The sequence below is a fragment of the Boleophthalmus pectinirostris genome, unplaced genomic scaffold (assembly GCF_026225935.1).
Source record: "Boleophthalmus pectinirostris isolate CB_2022bp ecotype Guang Dong unplaced genomic scaffold, ASM2622593v1 HiC_scaffold_16, whole genome shotgun sequence".
In the NCBI taxonomy this organism is placed as follows: domain Eukaryota; kingdom Metazoa; phylum Chordata; class Actinopteri; order Gobiiformes; family Gobiidae; genus Boleophthalmus; species Boleophthalmus pectinirostris.
The window spans coordinates 10,336,824-10,359,267 of NW_026571095.1; the positions used below are offsets into that span (position 1 = coordinate 10,336,824).

General features: G+C 37.0%; 3 protein-coding genes across 5 annotated transcripts; 2 read left to right on the forward strand and 1 right to left on the reverse strand.

Moving 5' to 3' along the window:
* Window positions 1-1,294: 1,294 nt before the first annotated feature.
* On the forward strand, window positions 1,295-6,048 carry LOC110158449 (RING finger protein 11-like). The gene is made up of 3 exons (XM_020922948.2): window positions 1,295-1,858; window positions 2,290-2,459; window positions 2,882-6,048. Exons 1-3 carry the CDS (start codon window positions 1,736-1,738, stop codon window positions 3,051-3,053), a joined length of 465 nt encoding a protein of 154 aa, XP_020778607.1. The 5' UTR covers window positions 1,295-1,735; the 3' UTR covers window positions 3,054-6,048.
* A 1,119-nt stretch (window positions 6,049-7,167) lies between these two features.
* rpe65a (retinoid isomerohydrolase RPE65 a) lies at window positions 7,168-15,814 on the reverse strand. The gene is made up of 15 exons (XM_020924156.2): window positions 15,526-15,814; window positions 13,239-13,472; window positions 12,793-12,875; window positions 12,533-12,683; window positions 12,335-12,442; window positions 11,569-11,710; window positions 11,335-11,482; window positions 10,991-11,072; window positions 10,783-10,915; window positions 10,566-10,705; window positions 9,887-10,016; window positions 9,000-9,114; window positions 8,819-8,913; window positions 8,584-8,695; window positions 7,168-7,455 (listed from the first exon to the last, which is right to left on the reverse strand). Exons 2-15 carry the CDS (start codon window positions 13,247-13,249, stop codon window positions 7,310-7,312), a joined length of 1,596 nt encoding a protein of 531 aa, XP_020779815.1. The 5' UTR covers window positions 13,250-13,472; window positions 15,526-15,814; the 3' UTR covers window positions 7,168-7,309.
* LOC110157904 (serine/arginine-rich splicing factor 11-like) lies at window positions 15,776-21,777 on the forward strand. 3 transcript variants are annotated; one of them, XM_020922308.2, is made up of 12 exons: window positions 15,776-16,102; window positions 17,347-17,480; window positions 19,160-19,272; window positions 19,388-19,506; window positions 19,586-19,719; window positions 19,817-19,895; window positions 19,973-20,083; window positions 20,159-20,245; window positions 20,327-20,410; window positions 20,484-20,646; window positions 20,709-20,742; window positions 21,253-21,390. In XM_020922308.2, the coding sequence occupies exons 1-11, from the start codon at window positions 15,981-15,983 to the stop codon at window positions 20,730-20,732; spliced, it is 1,170 nt and encodes a 389-aa protein (XP_020777967.1). In that variant the 5' UTR covers window positions 15,776-15,980; the 3' UTR covers window positions 20,733-20,742; window positions 21,253-21,390. The 3 variants fall into 3 exon arrangements, with proteins under 3 accessions (XP_020777967.1, XP_020777955.1, XP_020777960.1); XM_020922296.2 differs by lacking the exon at window positions 20,709-20,742 and having other exon boundaries at window positions 21,253-21,777; XM_020922301.2 differs by lacking the exon at window positions 20,709-20,742 and having other exon boundaries at window positions 20,327-20,392; window positions 21,253-21,777.
* Window positions 21,778-22,444: the final 667 nt, after the last annotated feature.

A 22,444-nucleotide genomic window follows, 5' to 3' on the forward strand; every position in this document is an offset into this window, starting at 1 on the left:
ATAATTGTTTTGTAAATACATTATGATCATCTCATCATTTTCACTACGCAAAGAACAAATCCAGCCACATTCTGGGGATAAAGAAAACCAGATGATGTGGACACTAATAAAAATATTCAACAATGCTGGACTTTTTTACAGTGCAAATGAATGTGCAACTTAAGCAATTAAAGATTGTTTCTTTTACATTTTGCACCTTGTTTTAACAATAATGTCTAGAATGAACAACGGATATGTATTTTATAATTTTTTTTCTTTTAAAATACAACTCAGTTAAAAATGCAAAACATAAAACTCACACCCTACATTCACACTTGTTTTCATCTTTTAATATTAATTTTGATAAAGCTGAATCATTTGACTTTGAGAGCCACCAGCTGTGTAACTAATAGCAACCAGACATTATCTTTCTGTCCTCATTTTCAAACAGAATGACTGTAGAGAAACAAGGAGAATACACTAATTGCTTTATATGACGAATACAGTTTTTTGACATTGGGGAAAATAAACCATGAGCTGATGTGCTTTAAAATAAAAGGGTATTTGAATGTTTATTTTAGGTTTGTGCTATTGTTTTATTTGCAAAAAAAGGCCAATTCTGTGAAACTCTAACCAAATAACATGAGATTGTATCATAATTACTGGAATGCAAATAATTGTGTTTTTAAGTGTATCATAGGTGTATATAAATAAAGGTGTCACCAAGTTATTGTGGCCAAATTTGTATTTATTTTTCATGTATTGGTAGAATCTCATGTAGGATGTTCTAATATTTCCTCATCAAAAACATACACACCATAAATGTTAATGCTGATTTCCTCTCTCAATCAGAAAACACTGCTCCACTTTGTGATGTCATATGGTAATACAGGAAGTTCTCCACTGTGTTTTTAAACTTCATATACTGTTAGTAGAATCATTTCGATAATTTCAGACCTGGAATTACCAATCTCTTCTGAACAAAAACTATGAGGTAGTTGTTAACTTGAAAATTACTGCCTCGTGACATCACAAGGTGGACATCAAAGGATTACTCAAACATATATGAATTAACAAAACACATCGCTAGGTATGTTTTTGATGAGGTAACAACATCCTAACATGACTTAAAGGTCACATCAGTTAATATCGATATGGGGCTTTTAATCTTTTTTATAAGCTATTATTCAGCATAGATCCATGTTGAGCACAAAACAATAAATGGGCGGGTCTAAATGTGTGAACTGTAATCTTATTGGTCATTGTTAAAGTCATCAGCCAATCACCGCTCGGATTTACGTGCGTATGTGGACGTCATATCCTGATAACATGTCCTCCTGTTAAAGAAAGAGCTAACAGCTGAGAAAACACTTTATTTTCACATACCTGCCTTAAATGGCGGGTTGTCGTTCGGTCTAATCTCTCTCATATCGTAGTGTAAAAGTCACAGCTGCTGTTTAAAGAGCTATTCCGTGACTTTAGTGATTAGAATTTTGGGATGAGCGATACTTGTCGAGGAAGTATTCCAGCTGGCTAGCAGAGTTAGCTAGTTGTTAGCAAGGGAGTTCTTTGTTTTGTATTTGAGAGAACATGAACAGAAACTGTTGTTGACATTAACGAGGTGTACGATCGTTATGGACAGGGCACATCCGGCGACAGCAGCGTTGTAAAATACGAGATTTACGGAGTAGCTTGTAATACGTGGACAAACTTTAGAAAGAGCAGTGTCGGGTTCTCCGCTGGACAAAGGTAGACCATGGGAAACTGTCTCAAGTCTCCGACATCGGACGACATCTCTCTGCTCCATGAGTCCCAGTCGGACAGGGCCAGTTTTGGAGATGGGATCGACCCCGACCTAGAGCCACCTCCACCTTATCAGGTACAATATAGTGATGTGTTTAGCAGGTCAGCTAATGTTTACTGTACTCTCAAGTGTTAGGTTGGTGTCAGATTTCATTACTTCAGTTTTGGGTCAAACTTTTCTACCTAATTTGAGTGATTTAATTAATCAGTTCGTCAAGGTATACGCTGGTTAGATTAAATAGAAAAATGGTTTAAACAGTTTTTATATTAGTGAGGCATTCATATATATATTTGTTATCTGATTTCAACAGTATGAAACTGTTACTTAAGATGATGTGATTTTTCTGGATATAACTTCACTACATTGATACTCATCACTCTCAGTAGTAATTTTGGAGAACAATTATGTAATGACCAGACATAGGAAGTTTCTTTTTTATGCTGTAACTGTGACTGAACCAGTCCTGTGAGGTGCTGTGGTTCATGATTGTTGTTTGGTTGCCTCAGGAGCCCGCTCACATGCCACTGTACCACCCCACGCCCAGTCAGACCCGCCTGGCCTCACAGCTGACGGAGGAGGAGCAGATCCGCATCGCTCAGCGTATCGGCCTCATCCAGCATCTCCCCAAAGGGGTCTTCGACGGAGGCCCCGACGGCTCAGAGAAGAAGATCAGAGAGTGAGTGGTTTGCACTTTTCACTGCACTTGTGTGGGAATCACTTTAGCTACAGCTACACTTTTTCTGACCCACATCATCAAAATCCTTATCTAAATAATGGGTGAATTATTGGCAATTAATTAATCTGAGTGATATTCATCTGGAGTGTGTCTATTAATCAACCACAACCAGAATTTGGGAGTTTTCGGAATACCCACTTAATCCTATTAGGTGCCGCCTGTTGGCATACCCAGAATATGACTAATGCACCATTGTGTTGTTATGTTCACATTTCCAAAACATGCAGAAGTTGTTTTTCTTGTTTTATATATATATGTATATGTATATGTGTGTATGTGTATGTATTTATGTATATATAGATAGATATAGATAATTAAATCTGCAATAAATAATTTTTATTTCTGTGTGTTTTGTTTAACAGGTGTGTGATCTGCATGCTGGACTTTGTGTACGGCGACCCCATCCGGTTCCTGCCCTGTATGCACATCTACCACATGGACTGTATAGACGACTGGCTCATGAGGTCCTTCACCTGCCCCTCCTGCATGGAGCCTGTGGATGCTGCCCTGCTCTCCACCTACGAGACCAACTGAATACACAGCCCCTCTCCCTGTTAGCTCCAATATGGCTGCTCCTCCCAAAACACAAACCCTTATACTCTTATCCTCTTGTCCAGCGACAAAAGAGGAGCGAAAATATCTTTGCTGTTGTCTTGCACTTTCAAAAGTTACTCACCTAATGTTGGCCTTCTCTGCCCCTTATCACGATTTAAGAAACAAGCATAAAATAAGCTGGTCTTGCATTTAAAGTCCACTATTCGGTAAGAAAGTGCTTCCAGACAACCATGCATGATTGTCCGTGTGTAGTTGTGAAGTTGTGTTTGCAGTGAAGGGAGAATGTACTGTATGTCAGGAGAACTGTGGAACTGCCCACCCGAGCAGGACTCAGGGGGGCTCTTCATGCATCTCATAAACCACTTACATTCCTAGTTATGTGGCAGTTAGAAGACTGTATGTTGATAGACGAGCTTTACAGTTGCTCTTGTCTCCCATCATGCCGTTGGTGTGGAGATTCAGATGTTTTTTGAAGATCACCACTTTAAGGTACATAGCTTTTTGTCCAGATATCGTTGTCAGCATTATTGTCCATGTCCACTGATATTTTAGCCGGAGGTTTTGCTCTTTGTCAATTATTATATATACATTTATATATATATAACATAAAGAAATCAAAAGCATAAATAATGCATTATACAGAACAATATTGAGATTTAAAAGTAAATGCATATAGTATTTAAAGTGCTATTCTCAAAACCTTCCTCTGGGTTCTTTGAGAGAAAATATCTGCATATGTATGTTTCTGTAGCCCAAAGTCAATTCATTTTGACATGATGTACTATTGTCTGATATTATAGGGAACTGTATTGAAAAGAACATTGGTTTATTGGTGGTTTTTCAGATTCTAAAATATGATGTCGTACTCTCAGATGGAGGACACTAGCCAGGTTTTCCTTGTAATTACATTGACTTTGCCTAGAAATACTCGAAAATGTAAATGCACAAATGTTGATCTTTATCATTTCTGTCAGTCACTAGACCCAAGAACTTAGTGTATTATGACAAAAATAAGAATTTTAGCAATATTCATTTTAGCTGCCCCGTCTATATTAATTATTATTGGCCTTAATGAGGTAATGCCATCTAAAATCCAACAATTCAATTATGCAATCAAATCCTGTAGCCAAATTGTTTGTCAACATACAGTCAGCAGTAAGCATTTTGATACACATCATTTCTAAGCAAACAATTCACTAAATAACTAAAAATGTTGTGTACACTGAACTTGTTTGTCACAGTGACCAAGATTACAAATATATTATGCACACTAGAAGATAATTAACCCAAAGTTGAAGTTGAAGAAGATGGTAAAAACCAGTGGTGTTGCATGAATGTTTTTAGTGAGTGTGTAAAGTCAGTACAAAGGGCTCATTCGTGCATGAGCAGGCTAACATTACAACGCTTGCACACTCTTTCAACTCATCCAGAAAATTGCACTTTACTCATAGGACAGTATCTAAAACAATATATTAATATATGTACCTTATAACCTTGCACTATCTATTTAATTCATTTGTTGTTTTTTTTCCTGAAATGCAAAAGTTGGACAGTTGATAGATCTTTATCACTTGTCATAGTAAAATAATTCTGATGTTATCATGAATATGTTGTGCTCGAAAAGACTGTCTATTGTAAGTCAGTGGGACAGAGGCTTGATGCAAATGAAAGACATGCTAATGGAAGTATTTAGCAGCTTTTTTGTTGTTGTTTTGTGGTGTTCGCTTGTCTTAACTTTGGGCCTAATACATATGACCTATCACAAGAGAGTAATCAGAAATGAGATACTAAGTAATACTAAAAGTAGTATCAAACTTAGATATTCATTTGGGCAGGTATCGATACTAAAAAGTCACATTCACAGGACAGAAATTGAACTTTTCGGAATAGCTTTAGAATGATTTTGAGTTGTGTCAGTACAAGTGTAAGAGCACAGACTAGTATACGTCCATGGACCGCTATAGAACCTACCTGGATTGCACAGATATATGACTGCATAGTAATATAAAAGAAAGTACTATGATTTAATGTTGAAAATCACATTCTAGAGAAATAGTGTTTTTAATTAACATTGTGATATCAGAATTGATATCGAGTCTATTCCTTAGTGTCAAAATTAAGTTTGAAACAGTAATTTAGACTCACCAAGTCATTTAAGTATTTTAGTTGTATCTTTATCTGATAATGGTGGAATATATAGGTGGGAACAGAATGCTGGCATAGATAAAATAAAATAATCTTTTTTTTTTTTTTTCCGTCAAAATTCATTGTAGTTGGGACAGCGCTCACAGATTTGTTATTGACGACATATTTTTATTTACAATTTTTTCAGTTTTAGCAGCAGCCGGAATTAGTGCTTTAAATTTTAAACATAAATTGGTGTTTGATCATGTCACAATATGAAATTAATAATATTTAAGACTGAATGTGTTACAGGCCTTGACACTTCTTCTGAGATCTTAAACTTGTTATACAGGCTCTGAAGTACTCATTGTCTATATTTAATTATATCTGATTGTTCACACCTGCACAGGTTTTGGCAAGGAAAATTTTGACAAAAGGACAAGTTAAGCTGACAAAGACAAAAACAGAAGAAAAAATGTTAAAGATTGAAAGAGCTATTAAAATGCATTGTACTTCGTCTTCCAAGTACAACTCTCAAAACTCAATCATAATCATATTTCCCTAGTGCATGTAAACACATCAAAACTCAGATCTAATTATTGCATTATCTGATTATTCCTAGTTCTGATTTTGACTGGCCATGTATTAGTGTTACATTTTTGCTTCATTGTTTTTCAGTGTGTCTTATATTCACTGTACAATCCTCTGTCCCTTTGAATCTCTATTGGGTGTACTATTTCCACTGTTGTGTTTAGTCATCTTTATGTTTTCGGACAACTTGTAGTCTCTGTTACTTTTCTTTTTAGTTCCTTTTCTGAACCATTACAAAATAAAGCAGAAATATACTGTAGTTTAATGGGTTTTTGTGTTGTACTTCTTCAAATGCCACATTACTAGACTGACTCATGCGTGCTAAAGGGCAGATTTGTGGTACCATCGTCACCACATTGGAGATTATGGAATTATTGGCTGCATTGCAAAATAGTTAAGCCATTTATTGATGCAATCCTAATTAGCTGGGAGAATCTGAGAAACGTGACTGTGTATCTAGTACATAATATTGAAAATCATACTAATCAATACTAAAACTAATGTAGTGAAGAAACTAGATACTCATTTGAGCAGGTATCAACAGTAAAACATTCACAGGACAGAAATGAACCTTTCCTGAATAGCTTTACAATGATTTTGAGCACAGACTTGTATACACCCATGGACAACTATGGAACCTTCCTGGATAACTGAGAAATTACACAGATATAAGACCACGTCATAATATAAGAGAAAATGCTATATTTAATGTTGGAAATAACATTCTATTGTCTAAAGAAAGAGTGTTTTTTTTAATTATTATTATTATCAGCAGCATTTAGTATCGACTATATTCCTTTATATTGAAATAGAGTTTGAAATTTTAGTATGGTGAGAACAGTGATATCTAGTGTACTCTTAATATATCTAGTGTAATGTTCAATATACCTGTTAATTGTTAAGGCAACAATCCTAATTTCTCCTCATTCCTAAACAAATGTATAATAGAGAATCACACCATGACTGTTATTGACTACGGTCTTGTGTGTTTTGCCCTTCCAGATTTAATGTTGAAATGGTTAATCAGCTTTTCAGGTTTACAAGATCAATAATAATCTTAAATTGTAAAGGTCAGTTGTTGAAATTTGGCCATAATGCGATTTGGTGTGAAATTCTTAATCAGGTCAAACATTTCAGGAATCTGTGGATTAGTTTGTCTCAATTTTACTACTTTTATCTTAACATGTAACTTTAATGTAGACATAAAAGTTTACGTTAAATTAAAATACGATGAGAGAACCTTTATTTGTCCCACAATGAGGAAATTCCAGTGTTGCAACGCACAGTTTGTATTTCAACAAGTCTATTTAAAAAATGTTTTATTTATTTATTTATGCTCTTATAACAAGTAAAAAGAAACACATTATTCTTTGATTTTACTCAGTTTATTGTTCCTACCTTGAGACATTTACAGAGCATGCAAATAACAATATAAAATCATGTATCCTGACATGACCATACATTTATCATCTTTATTTCAAGACCACTGGCTCGATTGAATACATTAGACATGGGGCATTTCAGGGTTTGTACATCCCGTGGAAGGTGACAGGGAAGGTACACTCCACCTCAGCCCTGGCGATCTCAGACAGGTCCTTGGCGTTGAGGATCAGGAGGTACCCAGGCCTCTGAGCGCCTGGGTTCACCACAATGGTCAGCAGTACTCCTGCAGACAGAAATAAAAAGATATAGGACTTAAAATTTACTAATAATTCATAATAAGGCTAGATGAAACTCATGTTCACAAGTTTAATCTGTCTTTATATTAGAAATGCACTGATATAATACGCTGATATTGAACATTTTGATGGATCAGATATCGATTCGAAGATATAGGTTCGGTCGATATCCCATTTTGATCTATAAACATGGTGTAATAAAACAATTTACTAGTCAGTGTTGGCCCAAAATACCTCATAATATTGAACATGTATTTTTTCAAAGGTGTTCTGTAGTTGCTTTACATGATAAATAATAGTTACAAAACACACATTTGGATGTTATTATATTTTCAGTGTATCTCTTGTATCTATTGACATTGGGGATCAGTAGATACTTAAAGCCAAAGTATCAACATTAGTATAGGAACTGAAAAAGATGGACTGGTGTATCCCTACTTTATATAAATACATTGTTTCATAATTATTTCTGAATAATAACTGTTGTAGATGAACTCTCCTGCAGGTGTAGTCTTGTGAGTGCAGTTTGGGTCAGATCCATAGAGATACTGAACAGTTTTGAGAGCTTTTGCCACGCCCCCTTTTAGTTGACTAATCGATCAGCAGGACATGTTTTTAGTTGACCAAGAATTGATTTAATTACTTACAGCCCTACAATTCACACTTCATTTGCTTTTCATTTAGATATGGAAAGATACACCCTAATTTGCTCTTATTATGCTGCTATATCATATTCCAGTGTTTTGCCTTCATTTTAATCAACAAATCCATCATTACTATTGCTTATGTCCATTCAGATTTGTTATTAATTTTGTGTTTGGCCATCCAGTGACTATATAACCAACCAAGTATCTGTATTTCAAATCCACAAGAGAAATGCCCAAGAGAAATCTGTGCAAACTGCTAAATGGAATTCTTACAGACATGAACAATAGAGCAGAAGCCAAATTTGTTATGCTGTCCAGTGCCAGTGGTTTAAAAGCTTCTGTCAAGTCATATGCTTAGTAGGCACACTTACTGTCTTGTTTCTTAAATGCAAGAGGCTAGTCTTGCATTTTATTGGTTTGTGCAGAATATTTTTTCTTGGAAATGTAATTTTTTAATTCTTGATTTACCGTCATCCTCATCCACTCCTTCAGGGGTCTGAACAAATAGGGGCTCTGAGGGGTAGGAGTCGGGCTCTTGCCAAACCCAGGTCTCCTTGGTCTTCACATTCAGCTTGACAATCTACAACACATTTAGAAATTAAGTTACTTAATATAGTAATATAGTTTCTGCACATATTTAAGATTTATTTTATACCATTTATGTCTGAGCTGTTTATTGCTTCCATAAAAGTGATTCACTTACTCTGTCTGGTACAAAGTGGTTGAGACCCAGACCATAAGCGTATGTGTAGTTCTTTCCTGCAAACCTCCCATAGTTGATCTGAGGGAACTCAAATGCTGAAAAGAAAACACACATTTTGATAACACAGTAATATAATAAAATAATAGGGCTGCTAATACCCTTCTGCCACAAACTGACTCACCCTGACGTGGGCCAGAGAACAGGACCTCAGGCTCCAACCAGATCATTCCATCAGCGTGCATGACGGCCGTGGCTGTGGTGTAAGGGAGGCTCACCAAGTTCTTTCCTTGTTCTTCCTAAATTAACAACAAAGCAACAGTAACTCAATAGTCAATAGTCAATATTATACCTCTTGTAACCTTAAGAGATATAAGCTAAGGGCGCATTCTAGGGATAGTTTTATTACAATGTGTGTCTCGGGTGATGCCTTCAAAGACACTAGAAATGGTGGAACTGAATGTCCCGATAAGACAAGTAATGTTTTTTGTGATTTTATTTATCTATTAACAAATTGGGTGTTCCCTATCCCATAATTACAAAGCAGTAATAACAATGTAATAAGTTTGTGTTTGATACATTTTTTAATTGGCTTGTTTTTTTTTTTGTTTTATTGTTTCTAAATTGTGAATGGTGTATGGTGACTTGGATGGTGGAATGTTTGTTAGTTTTCTGTAACATAACATAACCATAATAGCAACTAAATTAGGATGCTTGTTAGAGAGACATTCCATGTCTTTGCTCTATCTAGGGCCTCACTGCCAGCTCACTCCTTATTATCTTGGCCTACATCTTCAGAGGTATAATACTCCCTACAACAGAAGCATAGACTAGACTATACTAGACTAGACTAGACTATGACCAGACTTGACTAAACTAGACTACAATGAACAAAACTATCACAGTGTCTTGAGGATTATATCTCCAGGTCAATTACCGATTGTCAATAAATTTCTCATAGAATTCCAATATTATGCCTCTTCTTTCAACTCTCGAGCTACTACAATTTATTCTACAACAATGCTGATGCTACTATTGGTGTTGCTAGAATATCTGTGACTGGTCAGTTACCTTGTGCACATCCAGTGGAATCACATATCGACGCACTTCAGGCTGAGGTGCCATCATGGCCGCCTTCTTCACCTCGTCCCAATTGGCTCTCAGATTGGCCAGCCATAGGTAGTTGTAAACAAACTCAAAGCTGCAAAGAAACTGAGTCAATACTAAGGCAAAAACACTTGTACTTAATGGGTCTGTATTACACTATTTTTTGATCTGTGTTATAATGTTATTTCCTCATCACAAACATACCAGGAATTGTGTTTTGTTTCATTCAAACATGTTTAACACACAAATCCTGCATATTTAGGCTGAGTTCTTCTCTCAAACTGAAAACACTCTGCCTTGTGATATCATGTGGTAATACAGAAAATGCTCAACTGTGTTTTTAAACTACATAGATTTTCACTAAAAACATATGGATAATTTCAGTGGTGGTATAGCTAATCTTTACTGAATTAAAAGGTATAGAGTAGTTGTTAACTTGAAAACGACGTGGGACAGATCATTTTAAACTTGAGATGTCGATAGAATAATAAGAATAAAGTTACTCAATCATGTGTGAATAAAACAAAACACAACTCCAAATATGTTTTTGAGGAGGTAACAATATTCCAACATGGCTTAAATCTCACAAAGGTCAATTTTGCGTAATATAGGAGCTTTAAAATATGAACTACATTATTCTTACCCTTTCCAGGCACAAAGATCAACCACGATAAAGCCCTGATCCTCATAGGTGTTGATGTGGTGGAACATGCCAATGGGGGCTCCTTTGAACTTCAGATCTATGTACTCCGCTGGCTCTTTTCTGGCGATGTGGAACAGTGTCTACAATACATTATGTCATTAAAACTTTAGATAGAATAATTCATGAGCAGCCATTTTAAGCTCGTTTTCCGCCTTACTCCTTGGCTTTCATTGGACTCAAAGCAGTCCATGTAGTTGGACCCTCGGATGCTCCACGCGCTCAGGAACTTCAGCAGGTTGATTTTGACTGGAGTCTCCACAAACACAAAGTAGTTGTCTGACATGCCAAAGCTGAAGTGAATGATATTATAGATTCAGAAAATGAAACAATATTTAATAATTAATAATATACTGGAATACACATACCTGTGGACATAGGAAGGCTTGAATCGCTCATGACTGGGGAATTGCACCCACACCTTGGATTTCTCAATTGGATCAGACTTATCTAAATATGAAATGAAACAAATTGCCATTAACATGTTTTTATTCAATTTAAAGAAAGACCTACCTAATCTAATGGCAAAAAACACCAGTCTATTCATAGCTTTCAGACAAACAATTGCTTCCTGATTTGAAGGACTTTGAGGACCCATAGAGGACTGCTCCCCATTCAGAAAATACAATACTTAGATTTGAATTGCTTAATTGCTATGAAGCTCATGAATAGTTACGTAATTACTGTCTAATAGTGCATTGATAGTTAATACCTTTCTGTGTTGGTGGGATCCTGACAATGTTGTAGGCCAGCGTGGCTCCTTTCCCCATGCAGTTTCCAATGTTCCAGACAGTACCATCTCTCTCGATGTGAGGATGGGCAGTCACTCCATTGATGTTGACGTAGTTGCACATATCAACCTGAAGAGAGAGAGAAAAAAAACAGATTATCAAAGGTCAAAGCTAAATTTCATAAGATATTGCTGCATATTGTTGAGGAGCTGTACCTTCTTGAGTGTCTCCAGATTCTCCGTGTTGACCTTGGTGATGTAGTTGGTTTCTGTGACCGCATAGTAGTCCTCTCCTATGGGGTAAACGTTCACCAGGCAGTTGTCTGTCACCTCCACACCCTTGAAGTACGAGAAAAACCTGCAAAAAAAATGAAACATTGTATACTAAAATATTCCCAACTACAATATTTGTTTTACTTTTATTGGTTGTTCAGATGTTCAGATCTTAACATTCTTATGTATTAATAAATGTTTTAGTTTCACATAAAAATCTAGATGGAAAATCTCCAAATTATGAAACTGTTATCTTTGCAATTTTGTGCATGGTCTAATAATAGGACATCAGAACTCACCATATTAAGAGTATAACATTTAGTTAACCACCATCTCATTTAAACAATGTAAGCTTATCAAATATGTAATTTAAAACCAAGCAAATGGCTATACAACATTTGCTTACAACATTTTAGAATTCAATGTCATAAACTGAAATAAAGGGCAAATGGCTATAAAACTCTATTGGCTGATTTGGTGGAAAAACAAAAAAAATTTCACAGTTTAACAACAAATTTACCTCAGAATTCTGACTTACTCTATAGCTAAGTTTAACATGTCAGTCAATTTAGAATATTATGGAGTGACATAGACCCAGCCTATTCTAGTTTCTAAGCAAAAAACGGTTATTCATTAATCAACAGCTACGTCTTATACAGAAATAGGTGCTACATCTACTTTTTGAATCATTTTTGCTTCTACAACTTACCTGGAGAAAATATTTTTGCAGGGATCTGGGTAAGCAAAGGTCCCGAACTCAGTAATCACCACACGCTTTTCAGTAATGGCTCTCACGTAGGCATCTGTTTTCACATACCTGCCAAAAGAACAATAAGTAATTATTCATACAAGTATTTAGTTTGACGAGTATTGTATAAAAGACGTCAATAGCACTACTTCTTCTTACTTTCTGTAATAAGTGACCTGGCCATTCTTGAAGTCAAATTTGTGCATGAGAGCCTGTCCATCGAAAAGATGGTAGAAGGGCTCATCTCCAACTTCAAACAACCCAGGCCCCAGACGCAGGAGACTTCCCTTCAGAAATGAGGGAATCCTACCTGTAAACAATGGCAGTATTACATGGTGAATATTTCAACCTAAAATAATAGATACATTTCTTTTTGCAGAAAATAATACTGAGAAAAGAATTATGGTTTTAAAACTCACCAGTGACAGTAGCTGGAAGTGGTTCAGACAACTCCTCACATGTTTCGAAGATCTTCCTGTAGCCTCCAGCTGGATGCTCAAATCTGTCAATAAAAAAATTTATAATTAAGAAAAAATTATAAAAGTATGATTTTTGACAAACAAGAATTCAAATGTAATTTCTGTAAGTTATTGTGAAAACAGTCAAGACAGCTTTTAACAAAAATATGTTCTTATGTTTCATCCATCCATTTTCTCTGCCCCAGATAAGCAAACGAAAATGGATGGATGGATGTTCTTCATGTAAGACCTGAATGATACAATATCTACAATATATACAATAAGAGAAAAAAATATATATATAAAAAATAAGTCTTTTTTTCTTCTTCTTAAAAAATGTATTTAGAACTTATTTAAATCTTGTCCTTCATAAAATTCATTGTAAATAAAACATATTTCCTTCTTACCTGCTAACCATAGTTGTTCCTTGTTGCTGAACCTCTCAAAGCTACTTGCTGGTCACTGGTGAACTGGACTCCTCTGACCAAGCTGGATTTAGCCTTTTTATCCGTGAAGGCCCCCCCTTAAATGTTGACTGCAATCTTTGGTGTAAAACCTTTGCCTTGGCCAATCATGTCTCAGTGTGAACAAGAATGTCATTGTGCCCATATCCTCTGTTGGATGGCTCAATAGCCACACTGCTGAAACCGGATTTATTTATTATGGAGTATATTTATTACAAGGGGTTATGTTTTACAAGTGTTGCAACTGGCCATGTGATTACTCCTGTGCTGTACCAACTGTTTTTAGTTAATGTTTTTGTTAATGCTGTGTCATGCCTCTTAGCTTTTGCTGCACAAGTATGTGTTGCATGTGTAAGGTCAAATGTATTAAGCAAGACGAATGCTAAGACTGAAGATATAACTAGGCTACTATTGTGGGTAAAAATGTTAGTTATTGTTGTAATCTTGTTGAGAATAATATTAATGAAAAATATATAATTTAAACATTAGCTTTAAAACACACGTTTTTTTTTTAAAGGTGTACCATGTAAATTTTCTGGTGGAGAGTTCGCCACCTATGTTGGGGAGATGCTTTTGCTTTGTGTCAAATGTTACACATCATGGCATTATCTTGCATTTTTTCAATTAACGGTGTCTTTTTATTGCACAAAAATACCTTGAAAAACACACATTGCTACTAGGAATGGGGTCACCTCTCCACAGATTTGACCTGTAACTTGGGTAGTGACGGTATTACCTGCTCGTCTCCACTGAGGTACAGTATATACATTTAATAAAAATACATTGGATAACTCAGGCAATAGACAGAAATAGTTTGTATTAATAAAGAAACATTAAATGAACAAGAACATAACTAAGTAGAAAAACAAAACAAAAAATGGAGAATGAAGATAGTTCAAGCAATAACATCTTAATAGAGACAAACAGACGGCGTACCCCCCCTCCAGAAAAGTTACATAGTGGAAATTTAAATTGTTATTACCACTCACACACACAATGTCAATTAAAAACAAGAGAATTCTGGCATCCTTTTGACAATGTGTAGGCTTGAGATGAAATTAGCCTTACAACAATCTTCTGTAGCTGAAACAAAAACATGGACAAAGTTGAACAATTGAAGTGTGTCCGGCTTTAATTTGCCTGTCTCTGTGCAGCTTTAATCCAGGTGTGGGGATTATACAGAGCGTGGCCACAGAACAATAGCTCTTTGTTTCTCCTGAGAACAAACTCTATTAGTGTCAGCACTTTGTGAAACCTCTTTTAATTCATAACATCATATCATGTCTTTACACATAAGAATGTAACATGAGAGTCATACGAATATATGCATGTCCTGGAGGCACGTTTAGTAACTACGCTATTACTTTAAAGCCTGCTAGGATTATTATTAAAGTGTTACACAAAACGTCATCACAAACAGGCTTAAGTCTAAATGCAGTTTTGAATGGGACTATATAAATATAGCTTACTCTTAGCCATGTAGCCTAGATATGAGAAAGGTGCACTATTCTCTTCATGAAGATGTTATTGCTTTGGCTGGAATGTCCCCCACTATGGCATTCAACTTTTCTATCCACATGGTGGAAGCAGCATCACCAAAATACAGGATGTGTAGATTGTGTAGAGAGTTGACCCTGTTCACAGTAACAGTGTTTTTCAAGGTTTTTTTTTTTTTAGCAATATGACACCTGCAATTAAATATATGCAAAGCCACAGACAAGCTGGTAGTGGCCCAAGAAAAGTTACAGTGCTAGAGTGACCAGACGTCCCTATTTACATGGGACAGTTCTACTTTTGAGCCCTCATGTCCCCTGTCCCAGCAGATTTAAACAAAACCAGTGATTTGTCCCAGTTTTATTCAAGAAATGCCCCAGTTGTCCCCATTTTTGACTAATTTGATCCCCACCAACAGTAGTAAAGAGAGGAATATATTGTCATTTGTTTAGCTAAAATATATGGCCATAAGACAAAGGAAAAAAATGCAACAACAGTCCCTCTGATTATGACTGTGACAACTGAGTCGAGAATGGACTATGTTACATGCTCTTTTCACGATTTTATTTTTTTTACCAAGTATCCCAACCCAGGTGTGTCCCACTTTTTAATTCTGAAAATCTGGTCACAGTGCAACTTTAAAGATAAATGACAATGTGTCGACTTCAATGCCAATTACAGACTACAGTAAAGTAGCCTAATTAAATATGTAGTGAAGTAAATCCCTTGGGTTTACCTGACTTTGTAGGTTAGCTGGAAAAACATAGGGCGACATCTGTTGGAAAATGAACAACATGACTGGCAACCATCAGCAGATCTTCTCGCAGACACGTTTTGCTATAGTTATATTTTATCACATAATTTGATCATCTGTCTGCGTTTCTGTCTCGGGGATCTAACACTTGGGTAGAAAGCGATTTAAAGTATATAACAATTTGGCTTTTTGTTGATAAAAGTTGAGTTTTGAATTTACGCATTGTTTGTTTGGCGTTCATCCCGCGCATGCGCACTTGGAGAAGGCTACCCCAAGATGGCGGAAGAGCGGTCGGGCTGCAGCCTATAGTTTACTGTAAAAAATAGAGGTTTTGTGCTTCAATATTGAGTGTTTCTACGTATACTACTTGTTTTACTAGTCTTTTCGGTTATTTCTGTTGTTACGTACAAGTCTAGTTTTGCTGATTGATCGGCAAAATGAATTTCAACACGAAGGTAGTGCAGGTGACCAATGTATCGCCGAGTACCACGTCGGAACAGATGCGCACACTATTTGGTTTTCTCGGAACCATCGAAGAATTAAAGTTATTTCCACCAGAGTAAGTAAACAGTATACACTATATCTTTTCTTGAATAAATACAAATCTTTGGCTCGATCTTGTTTGAAGATAATGTGGGGTTACGGCTTTCATAATGGCGCGGGCCTGGTGTGCTAATGCTAATCTTAACGCTAGCCCCCACCGCTTACAATGGCGCTAGCTTCAGTTGCACTCAGATCTTAGAATCTTAGAAGAATGTGTTTCCTTAAGGTTCACGCTCTTATTTCATTGACAGTGAAGTTTTACAGGTATTGTATAGGGTGATCAGATGTCCATATTTACCCGGGACAGTCCCAGTTTTGAGCCCTGCGTCCCCAGTCCCAACACATTTACCCAAAACCATTGATTAGTCCCAGTGTTGTACAAAAAATGTCCCAGGTGTTCCTATTTTTGAGCAATTTGAAACCAGTCAACAGAAAAAAGAGGCATGCATTATAATTTTTAAGGTAAAATACAGAAAAGCATGCTTAAAAATGACCAAAACACAAAGAAAATGTGACTATATTGTCTCACATGTTATGTCATGAATGGTCTCTACATAACAATCTTCCTTAATTACGCACTCATTTCACAATTGTATTATTATCAACCACCAAAAAATCGGGGATATTCCAGATTTTTATTTTGAAATTCTGGTCAACCTAATATTGTAGCTTTTGTGTTGCTTAGACAATGTGTACTTAATGTTGTATTGTAGTAGGTAGCATTGTAAAACAAAGGCTGACTGTAATGGTAATGGGGTAACAGTCCCATTCAAACTCATTTGCCCAGGAAAGAAATTGGTGATTGTAATAACTAAAAGGGAGACCAGACATCTTGGCACTATAAACGGATGTCTCAGTGACTGTTATTTCATCACCTACCCCTGGTTCCTATTAGGCCACAAGATTTGCAATTAGATTAGCTTTTTTTTTTTTTTTTTAAATAAAATGATTCAAAGGGCACAGAGCGCCTAGAAGAATTGACAAAAAACTGGAATATGAACTGGTTGATACAAGAATCATATTTCAGAATCTACTTGTACAGATCAAAGCTACAGGGTTAGCAGTTTTAATGCAGAATAAGGCAAGATATTTAGTTTGTGGAGGAAATTATGATGGTAAATTGCATTCATTCAAATTGTAATTTTGATTGTGATTAATCTTGCAGCTCCAGTTCCTACCAATATCACATTGTATACAGGACAGATCACAGAACAGTTTTCATTGTATCTTTGTCTTAACATCGTTGTCCATGCTCCACAGTGACTCTCCGATGCCGGTCACGTCCAGGGTGTGCTTTGTGAAGTTCCAGGAGCAGGAGTCAGTTGGAGTGTCTCAGCATCTCACCAACACAGTCTTTCTGGACAGAGCTCTGATTGTGGTCCCTTTCGCTGAAGGTTTGTATACACCATCCCCAAAGCTGTGTGTGTCCTTTGATTGAATGACATCATTATTCATCACCATCACTTTACTAAAACCAGAGCTCTTATTTCTTGTTATAAGGCCCGGATTAATGTGAACTATATTTATTTTGCTGCCTCCAAACCACAGAGTACCTAAACCAGGTTTGGCTCTTTAAAACACCACAAATCAGTATTGACAGCTAAATTGAGCAATTGTTTTGATTAAAAAATAAATGCATTTTATTTTATTCACCCATGTTGGACTTTCCTCTGTTAAACTTCTCTTTGTTATTTGTGTGTTGTGTGTATGTGTGTGTGATTTTTGTAGTGAAGAAGGCAAAAGGTGCCCTCGTTGATGGCTCACAGTGCTCCTCTGCTGCCAACAGGGGACTCTAGGCATTTGCAAAGGCCAGCACCATTCAAGCCCCACCCTGTCTTTTTGTCTCTCTCCCTCTTCCCTCTCTTCTGTCTTAATTTGTCTTTTCCAGGTTATTTACCTCATTAAGGCTGGAATGGTTAATACTGCACCTTTTTAAATACATTCAAAGCCATTCATTACCAGCCCTTTATTACAAAGGGAAGTATAGACATTTCTATGCAAGACGGTCCCATCAGCACTTAGGTGACAGACTAAACATTAGGTAGAAAATAAGCGAAAGAAATAAAGCAGAATCTGTAAGTGGTACTTTTTAATAAAAAAACCAAACAAACAAACATGTATTTTGATTTAAAAAAAAAAATATATATATATAGTTATAAAAAAAGATTCACACACTAATAATTTTGGTTAATTTCACCGTTCTCTGTAAGTAATCACTAAAGCATTAAAATTTATCATTACAACAACTAAAAAACTGAAAACTGCCACTGCCCAGTGCATTGAAACAATCAGTACTGTTTGATTAGATCTGAAATGAGCAGCCCTCGTGTTGGTACAATCCCAGTTAACGCTGGTCTCCTTTTGTTGTTGTGTTTTGCAGCCAGTCCTGTAAACCAGGCCCTGCTGAAAAGGCCACCACTGCAGATTTCTCCTGTTCTTTATTTACATGTTGTCACTGTTTTGTGCCTGTAACTACAGTGGTTTCAGGTGGAAGAATAATGATAAATGTTAATTCTGGTGATAATCTCCAATACATTCCACTGATGAAGCACAAATTCAAATTTATAATTTTAATCATAGATTTTGATTTGCTAAATTGAAGCAGTGACAGGTAAGAAACCAAAACAATGACTTAATGCAGGCACTCTAGCATTCCCCATTAAGTGTCAATGTCATGCAGCACATATTTTGTTTTGGTATCATTTTTGACAACTCCCTAAATTTCTCTTTTGTGTGTATCTCGATTTTTCTCTGTGTGCTTTTTAGTAGCCAAGCCGCCCACGTGAGTCGCTTGTTTGAGTCTAAAATTGAGGGCACACCCAACTGGAGAAGCAGCTGTGCTTGCTAACGTTTGGTTCATGACTTAAAAAACACGTTCAGGTGATTTTTGGCAGTGTTCATTGGAGTAGTGTGGTACTTTGCAGCAATAGTTATGTCACTGCAGTCATTATTTTGGGACCTCAGATCTGTAAGGTAACCATTTATTTGAAGAAATGCAGTGTGAGGACTTTGTATGCCTCTGCTCTGTGTGTGTGCAGTCATGTTCCCGTCTAATGCTGCTTTGATCCTCCAGGTTCCATCCCAGATGAGAGCAAAGCTTTGGCACTGCTGGCACCAGCTAATGCTGTTGCAGGAATCCTGCCCGGAGGAGGACTTCTGCCCACTCCCAACCCCCTTCCCAACCCGGTATGATTCATAATAAAGATGGTTTTATTTTAATCATAAGATGTAATTTGATTTGATTTGTGAGTGTATGTATAAACATGTAAAAATTTTCCTGTTTTTCCCCATGATCTTTCAGTTGGGTGCGAATCCGTTTGGTGCCCCAAACATGGATGCTCTGGCTGCTTTTGGATTTCCTGGAGCCAACATGAACCCACAGGCGGCGGACCAGTTACTGAAATTCATGACAGATCCAAAGTAAGTCAATGAATGTTACCTACAAGTGGCATCACCTCCTCTTTTGGTACAGTAAGTCAACAAAGTTTTCTTTATCCAGGCTAAATCCTCTGGCGGTCGGTTTGAACCTGAGCGCAAGCTTAAAGGCTGATGCATCAAACAAAGAAATTGAAGTTGCCATGAAGAGAGTCCGAGAGGCACAGTCCCTCATCTCTGCAGCCATTGAGCCAGGAAGTGAGTAACGCTCAGTTTAGCCACCAGTGTAGTGACTATTTATAGTGAGAGTTCAAGGGTCTCATAAATATGAATGATAAATGTGAATGATTCTCAGGCAAGGACAGCAAAAGGCGTCACTCTCGCTCACGGTCCAGGTCCAGAAGGAGGAGGACCAGATCTCGCTCACGACACAGGTACTTCTTGTTAATGTTGGCCAGCTGACCAGACAGATTTAACGACTCATATTAATCTTGTACATGAATAACAACAGGCGCACGAGGAGCAGATCAAGGCGGCGGTCAGGCTCTCGAAGCAGGAGGCGGTCCAAGAGTCCTCGCCGGAGACGCAGCCGCTCCAGAGACCGCAAACGCTCCCGCAGCAGGTCACTGTGGGCTCTGTGATTAAGGTTAATATAATTGAAAGAGGCCAGATGAGTAATTGTTGAATGTTTTTACAGAGAGAGAAAAAAGGATGAAGGAAGGAAAAGATCCAGGACCCCTCCCAAAAGCTACAGTACAGCAAGAAGATCACGCAGTGCCAGTCGGTGAGTGCCCTTATAACTTGGCCATCAATACATTCATCTGAAAAAGACTAAATATGTATGTAACTGTAAATCTTTGCTCAGGAGGCGGCGAAGAAGTCGTAGTGGCAGCCGATCTCCAAGAAAATCTCCTAAGAGGTCTCCATCAAGGTCTCCCTCTCCTCGAAGGTCACTACAGTGACTCGCAGCTCATGTTTGTTTGCTAAACCTAAATATTCATAGTCAGTATGTTTTTGTTTAGACATAAGAAAGAAAAGAAGCGTGATAAAGAGAGGGACAGAGAGCGCAGGAGTGACAAAGACCGTAGCCGTGATGACCGTGAACACACTAGCAGCAAGAAGAAGAGGAGCAAAGACAAGGACCGTGACCAGGAGAGGAAGCTTGATGGGGAGAAAGACGTCAAGGTTGGTTAATGGCACTATTATTTTTCATTTTGGATCTTTACTACATGTCCTGTGACCTACAGGAGACAGTGCTTGTTGATGCCTAATGTACCACAGGTAAGAAGATGAAGCCAAACTAAAGAATCTGTTCAGCTGAGTTGGTAGTCATTGTGATAGGTTGTAGTGTTTCAGTTTCATGTTTGTGTGTGATCCTGCCCCCTTTAAAACTACCTTACCTTGTCTTTGTAGCTAATGCTCTTCCTACAGCCATAAGATAGAGTTATGAGTTGATGAGCTAGAGCTCCATTCATGACATTTATAGGCTATTGAAAACAAGTACAGAATTTGCATTTTTCATTTTAAATTGTTGAAATAATGGGCCCAGATAATAAAGGATAGGCCTATTATTTCTATTACAACTATAAACAAATAAAATATACACAAAGTAAACCTCACATCCTTAGATTTTGCTTATGCCAATCTTAGATGCAAGTGAAAGTCCTTTCCCCCCTCAGTTCTAAACTCCAGGCTCTTCAGAATGTTGTGGGACTTGGCTAGTGAAGTTGGCATCTCTAAATTCTTGCCCCAAAGTTAAAATGTCAAAGGGTCTCACCATCTCATTTGCAGGTCACCAGAGACTATGATGAAGAAGAGCAAGGCTATGACAGTGAGAAGGAGCGCATGGAGAGGAAGGGCTCTGAGGACTCCATGTCTCCTCGCTCTGAAGACAATGGCACGCGGATCGTGAAGGCGGTCAAAGTCAACGGTTCTGATGACCACCACGAAGAGGACATGGATGTGAGCGACTAGTGCTGTCCTTTCTATATCGCCAATGTTTAGTCAGTCTGAAAATGTGATTGGTTTCAACTCTTGTTTCTCATACTCAACTGTCATCTCTTCTACAAAATATAATGCAGATTTTTAAGTTATTCTTGCCTAGGGATTACCCAATGGTTTGTCAAGTCGCATTTTAATAGCCTTTACTCTGCTTGCGTCTGCTTCGTCCTCTTCATATGTGATATCTTTACATTTCAACTTTGTCATGTGTTAACCTATCCTCTATTCACATTGGACAGTTGTATTATTGAGTCATGTTATTTGGAAGTGTTTTATCAATGATTACGTTTTTTAATTAAAGTCTCTCTGGACAAATGATTGTGGATTATTTGACATATAATGGAAATTGTATGTAGTATATATTTCTCCAGTCTATTTAGTCACATGAAGAAAGCCACTCCCTCTATAATACAGACTTGGGCATTGTACAGCTCCCTTTGGTTGACTCTGACCGGCCGTTTAAGCTCATTTAGAACTACAAAATAAACATTTTAGCATTTTACCTCATGCGTGGACTAAAGCTGCATTGCTTACATTAGTATATATATATATATTTGTAAGGCAACCTCACTTTTTTATTGCTTAGTCATAACATTTACTCTTACCAGCTCATCAGAACAATGATATTTACTGCTTTTTATTAAGAAAAAGAAATTTAATATATAAAGAAATACAATTAACATTATGCAGAACTGAGTTATGCATTTTGGCCCGGTGTCAGCTCTCTGCAGTATTTTCAGTTTCTCATGTGGCCCCATGGAAAAGATAATTGCCCACCCCTGATATTATACAAAATTGACAAGCTAAAATTACAATTAAGATAAAACTATCACTGCTATTCAGAACAGTAATTACTACTTTATATTGTATTTCTGAGCTACTGTGTTGAAGTAATTTCTCTTGTGCATTAGTTTCTCATAAGTCTGAGAATTTAATGAAAAATATTCCTGAACAAAGGAATCTTGTACATGTACTTGTTATC